Source organism: Chiloscyllium plagiosum, chromosome 11 (genome assembly GCF_004010195.1).
Source record: "Chiloscyllium plagiosum isolate BGI_BamShark_2017 chromosome 11, ASM401019v2, whole genome shotgun sequence".
NCBI lineage: Eukaryota > Metazoa > Chordata > Chondrichthyes > Orectolobiformes > Hemiscylliidae > Chiloscyllium > Chiloscyllium plagiosum.
This window is the reverse complement of record NC_057720.1, coordinates 81,592,468-81,604,000: the sequence shown is the minus strand read 5'-3', so window position 1 is coordinate 81,604,000 and position 11,533 is coordinate 81,592,468. Positions and strand designations below refer to the sequence as shown.

At 46.2% G+C, this 11,533-nt stretch overlaps 1 protein-coding gene across 1 annotated transcript; it reads right to left on the bottom strand.

Annotated features, from left to right (window-relative positions):
• Window positions 1-1,050: 1,050 nt before the first annotated feature.
• On the bottom strand, window positions 1,051-2,720 carry LOC122554801 (immediate early response gene 5 protein-like). Its single transcript, XM_043700179.1, has one exon. It carries the CDS (start codon window positions 2,522-2,524, stop codon window positions 1,730-1,732), a length of 795 nt encoding a protein of 264 aa, XP_043556114.1. The 5' UTR covers window positions 2,525-2,720; the 3' UTR covers window positions 1,051-1,729.
• Window positions 2,721-11,533: the final 8,813 nt, after the last annotated feature.

The following is an 11,533-nucleotide window of genomic DNA, read 5'->3' as shown; positions in this document are numbered from 1 at the left end:
TAACTGGAGTCAGGGATGTTATCAAAGAGACACTAGATTATCCCATTAAGAATTAAGCACACGTGTGAAATTACAGGTGGTCGAGGCTGGAAAGTTAGTTCCCAAGTTGTCACCCAGGCAGATTCAGCAATGTTGCTATGCCAGTGGCAGAGGTCACCAACTGGCCCATGGTTAGGCCAATTAAAAAATGCCTTACTACATCCAACTAACATATTTATCTTGTAATGTTACAACTATTGCACTTTACAGGACCCACCCAATACAACCCCAAAATGGGCCACAATTTGAGAAACTCTTGAAAGACTCCTATGCCCAACTCCTCGCCTTCCCCAACCAGGATAGGGAGGGCCAGATCAGCTGGAAGACAAGTTGGATGGGTTGCAACAGCACTTTCTGAAATCAAACAGCCGTCTAAGCTCCATGCTCATGTACATCAACACAAACCAACTCAGGACACAAGCTGATTGACATCAGAGATTGCCTCTTCTGGGGGCGTGGCAGAATTCACACCCTTCAACACCACTTTAGGCTAAAGTGGGATGAAATTTAATGTTTAAGAGCGTGTTTTTTTTAAAAAAAGAAAAAGCATTGCCCACTCAGGTTAGTATCTGGACAGTGAGGGACAAAGATCTGACGGATCATGGTACAAATATTCCAGATTCAAAATGGTTTGGGGAGCAAACAAATCTCAAGCGAAGCACCAGTGACGCAGTGGGCTGGGGTTAAAGTCAAAAACTTTGAATGGATTTAAAAATCCGAGACATGACTCCTCTTAAGTGGAAAAAATCCGCCTACTAAACTACACGGCTGGAAGCTGGGCTTAGAGCTGCCTGTGCGGTTACCATCTGTGAACTTTAGCCTACTTCAAAACTGACAAAAGCAGTAGTGTCTTTAAACCCGCCCGCTTCTCCCCCGACCACCGCCCCCCCCCAACAAACAGCGAACAATAATCAAAGGAGCAGCCCTCTCCAGGAGATAGAGATAGAGAGAGAGTTAACCCATGCAGGACCACACCGCAATGAACAACAAGAAACACGCCAAGTGCCAGGATTAAGTTAAATAACCTTTAATTCGTGTAAATTACACCATTCATATAAACAACAAACGGTACGACAGCAAAAGAAAAGCAGTGAAGAATCCAACACATTTTCCAAAGTCTTTATAGAACAAAGACAACTCTTAATTACAGAAACGTGCCCAACTCATTGCCGTGGAAGACAACGGGAATGGGGTTGGGGGGAAGTGATTCAGTATCGACCTCAGCAGCATTCGGTTTTGTATAAAAAAAGGCATTGGAGACACGTATAAAAATTAAACTGTATACAAACAATCCACAAGCCTTGCTGCCTTCCAACGAAGCAGGAATCGGGCGGAGAGAAACAAACTGACGCTTTAAACCGAAAGTCAAACTTTTAAAAAGGGGGGGGGGGGGGAACAAGACCGAGACCTCCCCCGCACAGTCAAAATGGAAAAAGTGTAACCCCTCCGCAAAAAAGCCCAGCACACGCCGGGCCCTCTACACTTGCTCACCCCGGGTGGGAGAGGGAGAGAGGCTGATCTCCACGTGGTTGTAGTAGAGAGGCTCCTTACTGGGGCAGGGAGGGGTGGACGATTTCAAACCCAACCCATTCCCTCCAAAAAAAAAATTGATGATAATGGGAGAACCAACTGAACACAGAGTCCTGGTGTCTCAGGAGTCAGCAGGAAGGGGGGGGTGTCCAAGTGTTGCTCAGAAGGCGACAATCGCCCTGTTCCAGGAACCCATAGTGCCCAGTACTTGATCGCAGCAGACCTGGCCATTCTCCCCCTCGGTGCCCTCCTTGCTCAGGAGCCCGGAGAAGCTGGAGCCGAAGACGGTGATGAGACTGGAGACGTTCGGGGAGGTCTCCATCTCCTGTTGTTGTTCCTCCTCCTCCTGCTGCTGCTGCTGGAGTGCGATGCAGGCGGCCCGGCGCGGCACCGCCGGCTCCCGCTCAGTCCTGGCCCGTTTCAGCGGGCTAGCGGGCTCCGCCGCGCCGGGCTCGGCGCTCCTCCTCTTGCGGGCGCACGGGCAGCCCGGCGCCGGCTCGCCCACCGTCCGGGACGGGCACTCCCGGTGGTGGTGGTTGCTGTTGTTGCTGTCCGCTGTGGGCCGGCCCTCCGCCGGCTCGCTCTGGGGCGAGTCAGCCCAGCCCGGGCCGTGCACCCGGCCCCCGGCCCGCTCGCCGTCTGTCCAAGCGGGGAGCCGCGGCTCGGCCTCGCCGCTCGACCCTCCGGCCCAGGCAGGCTGGCCCTGGGCGGCAGAGTCGCAGAGTCTCCTCCGGGCCGCCCAGCTCTGCGGGGGTTGCAGCTCCCCGGGCGGCGGCTGCTGCTGCTGCAGGTAGAGCTCCTCCTGCTCGCTCAGGTAGACCTCACGGGCGCTCCTCAGCACCAGGGACACCAGCAGGTTCTTGTGCAGCTTGATGCCGCCCCTCTGCACCCGGGACGAGTAGATCTTGCCCAGCGAGATGGTCATGATGCGGTGCGCCTCCACCTTAAACTCCATGGCTCCCGGTCGGCGCGGGCGCTCAGGGAGGGTGGGTGGGTGGGGAATATGCGACGCCCTCCGCCCCGAATAAATAAATAAACAAACGTGGATGTAGTCCCACCCCGAGGCGATGAAACAGCAGGGGCTGTAAAGTCCTCTCCGGCGGCCGCCGCTCCTCCTTCGCCGCCTCCGCTCCGGGGAATTGTAACCGTTTGAAAGTGCCCCGCTATTTATAACCCCCCGCCCACATGGTCTGGGCCAATCAGGGCCGCCGTGGGCGTTCCAGTCCGCCTCCCCGCCCACCGGTCCCGGCCAATCGGAGCCCGAGCTCACCGCTGCTTTATTTAAATCGACGCCCTCGCCTCCCCTCCCCCCCTCCCCACCAGGCGCCGACCGGGGCGCTCTTAAAGCCGTACCCGGTTTTTTTTTCTCCCCCTGTCTCCCTTCCTTAAAGGGATTTCGGGTGGACACCTTAAAATAACACCACCGCCACAAAGTCTGCCTCCCAACTCCCCAGATTTTAAGCAATAATAGTTCTGTGGGTTTTTGAGGAACCATTCTTCAGAACTGAACTCAAAACGTTAACTGTTTTCTCCCCACAAATTTTGCTGGGTTTCTCTAGCAATTTCTGTTTCAGCTTTTCACCATCCATGGGTTTTTTTTAATTTTTAAGATTTTCTTTCTTTCATTTGTCATTCTTTCACAGGGTTATCACCACCCCTTTGATTAGAATGGCCCATTTCAACAGGACATACCTGGAGTCAGAAGCACTTTGCGGTGGGTGTGCAGTCAGTTGGGGAGATGGTGGGGGCCAGATCTGGTAAAGATGGCAGATTTGCTCCCCCCACCTTACCTCATCCTAATAGCCAAATGAGATTTTTTTTGCTTTATTTTGGAACAATTTGTGCATATTATTATGTTTGCCACAAACCTTCTTTTCAATACCTCACTTTGAATTTAAATTCCACCAGCTGCCATATGAGATTTGAATATGGCCCCCAGTCTATTAATCTGTGCCTCCAAATTTCAAGTCTAATGATATTATCACCATGCCACAAGTGTGATGTAAACAGTTAAAGGCACTGCCCCATACAGTCATATATAGCGCAGGAGTCCCTAATATAGAGTGATACAGCATAGAAATAGACCTTTCGGTCCAACTAATTCACACCAACCATGTTCCCAAACTAAACTAGTCCCAAATGCCTACATTTGGCCCGTATCCCTCCAAACCTTTCCTATTCATGTACTTATCCAAATGTCTTTGAAATGTTGTAACAGTATCTGCATCCATCATTTCTTATAGCAGTTCATTCCACACACTAAATAGCAGTTGATAAGAGTTCAGAAGAATGAAGGATACATACGGCAAATTATATGAACCTTGGATGACCAGGGATGTTATGACCTTAGTCAGAAAGTAAAAGGAAGCATAGATTAAGGCCAAGGAGATTGGGAACTGATGAAGCCCTTGAAGTACATAAGGAAATTAGGAAAGAACTTAAACGAAGAATGAAAAGGGCTAAAAGAGGTAATGAAAAGTTGGTAGCAAACAGGATTTAGGAGAGTTCCAAGGCTTTTTATGCTTCTATTAAAAAACAAGAGGGTAGCTAGGGAATGGATGTGCCCACTCATGGACAAAGGAGGGAATCTATGTGTGGAACCAGAAAAGGTAGGTGAGGTCCTAAATGAATGTTATGTGTCTGTATTCACCAAAGAGAAGGAATTGGTGGAGGATAATCTGAGGGAAGGGAGTGTTGAGATTCTAAGTCAAGTTGCTATTAAAAAGGAAGAGGTATTGTGCATCTTAAAAAGTATTAAGATAGGTCTAATTAGTAAGTTTGCAGATGATACAAACATTGGTGGAGTTGTGGATAGTAAGGAGGCTTGTCAGAGGATGCAGCAGGATATGGATCATTTGGAGGCATGGGCAGAAAAATGGCAGACGGAATTTAATCAAGACAAATGTGAGGTGATGCATTTTGGAAGGTCAAGTACAGGTGGAAATTATACAGTGCATGGCAGAACCCTTAGGTGTGTTGGTGTGCAGAGGGATCTGGATGTGCAGGTCCACAGATCTCTGAAGGTGGCAGCACAGGTACTTAAGGTAGCAAAAGGGTTACGGCATGCTTGCCTTCATTGGAAGGGCATTGTGTATTAGGATAGACAAGTTGTGCTGCAGTTTTGTAGAACTTTAGTTAGGCCACACTTGGAATATTGCATACAGTTCTGGTCACCACATGACCAGAAGGATGTGAATGCTTTAGAGAGGGTATAGAAAAGGTTTACCAGGATGTTGCCTGGTATATGGGGGATTTTAGCAATGAAGAAAGATTGGATAGACCGGGTTTGTTTTCACTGGAACACAGGAGGTTGAGAAGTGACCAAACAGAAGTTTCTAAGATTGTGAATGGCATGGATAGAGTGGAAGATATGAGGGTTTTTCCCAGAGTGGAGGAGTCAATTACGAGGGGACACAAGTTCAAGGTGTGAGGGGGGTAGGTTTAAAAGAGATGTGCGAGGCAAGTTTTTCACACAAAGGGTGGTGAGTGCCTGGAAAACGTTGACAGGGAAAGTGGTGGAAGCAGACACAATAGCAGCATTCAAGAAGCACCTGGGCAAATACATGGACAGGAAGGGAATAGAGGGAAATGTATCATATAAGTGAAGACAGTTTTAGTATGGATGAGCAAAATGTGTCAGGCTTATTCTTTGGGTTTTTTTTGTTCTTTGTTCTAAACACTTTCTGTTGAAAAAAAAAGCTGTTCTTTGTGTCCTTTTTAAATTTTTCTTCACTAAACCTCAAAAGTCTTGTTTTGAACTCCCCAGCTTCGAGAAAAGACCTTTGCTATTCACCTTAGCTACGCCACTCATGACTGTATAAACCTCTACAAGGTCACCCTGAACCTCCTAAGCTCCAGTGAAAGAAGTCCTAGCCTATCCAGCTTCTCCTTATAACTCAAAACCTCCATTCCCAACAACGTCCTGGTAAATCTTTTCTGACCCCCTCCAGTTTAATAATAGCCTTCCTATAACAGGGCAACCGGAGCTGATTGGAAATGGTGCTACAATGACAGGAATGAGTGCAGCCTTTGGGAACAGTAAATTGCTTGCTTCCATTTTGTGATCTAGATCACGTCAGATTGGGATTGGAGAAGGTAAATAGTTTCCATTGGTAAACCTGAATTCTTCAGATATTATAAGCAAGAGCCACTTGCATTTACAGAGCACCCTTTGATGTAATAAAATCATCTCAATGCACTTGACATATTATTATCAGACAAACTTAATCACCAAATCGGGTGAAAAAGAAGTGATTACAAGTGATCAAATCTAATTAGTCAAGGAGGTAAGTTAGAAGGAACATCTTTAAGAGTAAGAGAGAGGTAGAGAGAAAGAAAGATTTCCTGCGCTTAGCTGCTAAAGGTAGAAAAATTAAAATTGGAAATTGGAAGAGACAAGAATCAGACATATTTTTAGAAGGTTATAGAAGTGGATGAGGGTACAGATATTAGGTGGAGCAAGACCATGTGGTGATTGAAAACAAGAATGATAATTTTAAAACCAGAGTATTCCCAGACTGGGACAGTTGTAAGTAAAGAAAGCGCTGGAATGTTAAGCAACCAAGAGTAGGTGCAGATATTTCAGGCACAGATTTGGATGAGGTCAGTTTAAAGTCATAGAGATATACAGCATGGAAACAGATCCTTCGGTCCAACTTGACCATACCAACCAGATATCCTAAATTAATCCAGTCCCATTTGCCAGCATTTGACCCATATCCCTCTAAATCCTTCCCATTCATGTACCCATCCAGATGCATTTTAAATGTTGTAATTATTCCAGCCTCCACCACTTCCTCTGGCAGCTCATTCCATACACACTACCCTCTGCATGAAAAAGTTTTAAATCTTTCCCCTTAAACTTATGCCCTCTGGTTTTGGACTCCCCTACCCAAGGAAAAGATCTTGGCTATTCACCCTTTCCATGCCTCTCATGATTTTATAAACCTCTATAAGATCACCCCTCAGCCTCTGACACTCCAGGGACAATAGCCCCAGCCTATTCAGCCTCTCCCTATGGCTCAAACCCTAGAGTCTGGGCAACATCCTTGTAAATCCTTTCTGCACCCTTTCAAATTTAACAATGTCTTTCCTGTAGCACAGAGACCAGAACTGAACACGGTATTCCAAACGTGGCCTAACCAATATCCTGTACAGCTGCAAGATGACATCCTATTTTACAGATAGTGTAGGATGGGAGCCTGGCCAAAGACAGTATTAGAATAATTGAGTCCAGGGTAAACAAAGGTGTGGACGTGGTGCCAACAGCAGACAAATGAGGCAACGGCAGAAGTGGTTAATGCTTGGCAGGTTGAAGTAGACCTTCTTGTCAATGGGGATGTTACAGGATTGGAAGATCAATAGTGGGATGAAACAGCAAGCCTGGCTTACAATCAGACTGGATTAGCTTCAAATGATTTCCCAAGAGAGAGAACTGGAGTCAGTAAATAAGGATCGGAATTTAAGGAAGCAACTGAAAACAATTGTCGACCTGCTATTTATTAGAAGGAAATTGCTCCTCCTCTAATACAGAAGGTTCGACACGTTGCGAGATAAATGGAATACTGTGAAAGGGTTGAGCGAGGCGATGGTGGTGTGGAACCTAACAATTTTTGGAATGATGAAGGGCAGTATGAGAATAGAAGAGCATCAAGGGTTGTTTCTAGCAGAAAACTATTTGGAAGGCCTCAAACAAGCAGGGAAAGCAATCTGATGGTCAAGGAGAGAAGGGAGCTGGTGGTAGGACAGTAAATTGGAAAGACTGAAGAGTCACGTAAGAAATAGCAGCAGCAATAGACCAATCAGCCCTTCATGCCTGCCCTACAATTGTATAAGACCTTGGCTAATCTGTCCCAGGCCTTAAATTCTCTTGTGTGCCAGCTTTAGGAATCTATCTATCTATCTCCTCTTTACATACTGTCAGTGATCTATCGGAGAACTATCAGCCTCCGCAACTCTCTGCAATAGAGAATTCCAAACATTCACTACTCTTTGAGATATAAAAAAAAATCCTTCTCCTCTCCATTTAAATGAGTATCCCTTTATGTGTAATTCTGTCCCTTAGTTTATGATTCAACCACTAGTGGAAACTGCTTCTCAACATCTACCCTGTCAAGTCAGAATTTCATATATTTCATTAAGATCACTCCTCATTCCTAAGTATAATGAGAAAAGACCTAACCTGTTTAGTTCTTATTTATAAGTCAACCCTTTCATCTCAGGAATCAACCCAGACTATCTGTTTGATTGGATCTGCCTTCAATGCCAGTACATCCTTTTTGAAATACTGGGACCAAAACTGTATGCAGTACTCCAGCTGCAGGCTCACCAACACCCTATACACTTTTAACAAAACGTTCCTATTTTTAAACTCCGACCCCTTAGCAAGGGTATATTTTGTGATGGGATCTATGACAGCAGATGTGAAAGTGGGGTGTGGTGGTGAATCTACAATATGAGGACTAGAAGGATTTGATTTCATAAGTTCATAAGGTATAGGAGGAGAATTAGGCCGTTTGGCCCATCGAGTCTGCGCCTCCATTCGATCATGGCTGATATGCTCCTCACCCCCATTTTCCTGTCTCCTCTCCATATTCCTTCAACCCATTACCAATTAAAAATCTGTCTCACTCCTCCTTAAATTTATTCATTGTCTCAGTATCCACTGCACTTTGGGATAGCAAATTGCACAGATTCACAACCCTCTGGGAGAAATAGTTCCTCCTCAACTCTGTTTTAAATTTGCTACCCATTATCCTAAAGATGATGACCTCTCATCCAAGAATGCCTCACAAAAGGAAGCATCCGTTGCACAGCTATTTTATCATCTTGAATACCTCAAATTGATCTCCCCTCATTCTTCTAAATTCCAGAGAGTATAGCCAAAACTGTTCAATCTCTCTTCATACGACAAACTCCTCACCTCTGGGATCAATCTAGTGAACCTCCTCTGAACTGTCTCCAATGCCACTCCATCTTTCTTCAAGTAAGGGGACCAAAACTGTGGACAATACACCAGTTGCAGTCTCACCAATGCCTTATGTAGTTGCAACAATACTTCCTTACCTTTGTATTCTATTCCTTCATCTATAAAAACCAACCTTCCACTCACTTTATTATCTGCTGTACCTGCATGCTAGTTTTTCCGTGACTCATGAACAAATACACCTAGATCCCTCTGCACTGGAGCACCCCGAAGTCTCTCCCCATTAAGATAATAGGTCGCTTTCCCATTCTTTTGACCCAAATGCATGACCTCACACTTAGCCATGTTAAACTCCATCTGCCACATTCTGGCCCACTCCCCTAACTTATCTATATCCACTCATAAGATTCTTATTTCCTCATTGCAATTTACTGTCCTGCCTATTTTTGATTTATTATTGTCACATGTATCGAGAAAAGTACTGTTTCGCGTGCAACCCAGATAAATCATACCTTACGTAAGTACATCAGGGGAATAGAACAGAGTGCAGAATGTACTGTTACAGCGACAGAGAAGGTGCAGAGACAGATCAACTCTCATATTTGAGAGGTCCGTTCATAAGTTTGATAGAAGGGTTACACCCAAAATGTTGATTTTTACACCTCTTGATGTTGCCTGGCTTGCTGTGTTCTTCCAGCCTCCTGTCCGTCTACTTTGGATTCCAGCATCTGCAGTTTTCTTTGTCTCTACATAAGTCTGATAACAGCAGGGAAGAAGCTGTTCTTAAATTTGTTGGGGCGGTGGGGGAGTTGATGTGTGCCATGACTAGCCTCTCAAGGCACTATATAATGATGGATGTCAGAGCTACTGGCTGGTAGTCATTAAGCCTGACTTTTCTTTGGATGATAGTGGTCTTCTTCAAGCAGATGGGACTTCGGATCGGAGTAAGGAGAGGTTAAGGATGTCCACGAAAACTCCCACCAGCTGGTCCATGCAGAATCTGAGTGCACAGCTGGGGACTCCATCCGGAGTCATTTGCTTTCCGTGGGTTCACTATCAGGAAGGGCGATCTGACGTCTGCGGTGGTGACTGTTGGGTACAGGTGCACCCGAGGCTGTCTGAGCTGGTGACATCATTTCACTGACCTTCTGTCAACGATAAACTACCAATAAAATGGGGATCCAGAAATAAAAATCGAGTGGTCAGTGCTTTGGTGGGAACGGATTGGAGGAAGCAGGAGGTGTGTCTGGTGGACAAGGTCAGCTCGGAGGAAATAGGAGGGACAATACAGTAGGGCTGGAGCAGGGCACATCTGTACGGGAAGCTTGGTTTCTTGGTAGATCATCAACAATGGGCCCAGTGTCAATGACAAAGAAATCCATGAGCTGGTCAGACTTACTATTGTAAGTAAGGCTGGGGAGGGGTGTCCATGGAGTGAATACATACACACACACACCATATATCAATAAAGGTCTGTGATGCCATCCAGAGACATCCTGCATGTGTTGTATTGTGAATAGGATGGACATGGTGATCAGTGTACAAAATGGCGTGAGGGAAACCACTGACCAGTCCAAGGACAATAGTGACAGGAGACAGAAATGCCCAAAAGGTCAGGGTGTCAGCTTTTGTAGAGTTATAAAGATCTAAAGTACAGTAAGAGACCCTCCAGCCCATTGAGACCATGCCTGTCAAAAACATCCACTTAACTACTGTGAACCCATTTCAGAGCACTTGGCCTATAGCCCTTGTGTGCCTTGCCTTATATAATACAATCAAGTCTTTGAGCTACAAGATAGGAATCACGGTGCAATAGGATACAAGGAACCGCACGGTGCTTCAGTGGTTAGCACTGCTGCCTCACAGCACCAGGGACCCAGGTTCGATTCCAGCCTCTGTCTGCGTGGGGTTCGCACATTCTCCCCGTGTCTGCATGGGGTTCCTCCAGGTACTCCGGTTTCCTCCCACAGTCCAAAGATGTGCAGGCCATGCGAAATTGCACATAGTGTAAGGTGCATTAGTCAGGGGTCAACGTAGGGTAGGGGAATGGGTGTGGGTGGGTTACTCTTCAGAGGGTCGGCGCGGACTTGTTGGGCCGAAGGGCCTGTTTCCACACTGTAGGGAATCTAATCAAAATGGGAATGTTGAAGGAGCCTCCTTCTGAATGGGCATTGACCACTCTGAGAACATACACTTGAGGCCTGGTATTCCAGCCTGTGTGTGTGTGTGTCTCTCTCTCCCTCTCTGTCTCCTGCGAACATGATTTGGAGATGCCGGTGTTGGACTGGGGTGGACAAAGTTAAAGATCACACAACACCAGGTTATAGTCCAAAGTGTGCTTCCAATTAAACCTGTTGGACTATAACCTGGTGTGGTGTGATCTTTAACTTCCTGCGAACATTACCTCTTTAAGAGTAGTATGTTTTGGTAACAGATTTCCGGCTGATGTAATGCTCATTGTCAGTTTCAGTCATGTGCCAGCTAATGAGGCGGGGCCTGACCAACATTGTTGTTTTTCCCTCTCTCACGGGCCTCCCACAACAACCCCCCCCACCCCACAATAAAATTGTTTTTACTTCCTACTCTTTCCTTAAACTGTCTCCCCAAAAAGTCAGGCTGAGGGGTTTACATGGGAGACTAAAAACAGAAAGATTTTTTTGAATAAATAGTTTGTTTGCTGGTATGTAGGATTTTTTTTTTTAAATGCTTATTGAAAACTTGCACTAGTCAGTAAGAGTTAACACTGAGCCAGGGGAATTAAAGGCCCCTTGTGTTTGCCTACGAGCGAGGTTCGTTTGTGTTTAAGGGATCTATTTGAAAGGGGAAATCAGCACAATGCCGGCGGAATGGCCTGGAGCAGGGGAGAGCTCCAGCCGGTCCTGGCCGGCGCCAGCATTGGGACTGGCTGATGCTTTTAAATAAATAAAAGACGAGCTCATTGTGCAAAGCCAGGGGATGGAGTAGTTTCCATCGGTCTGACGTCAGGGCGCTTACAAACTGAAAGGCGGAACTTTCCACTGTTGACAGTGTTGTGAAAGG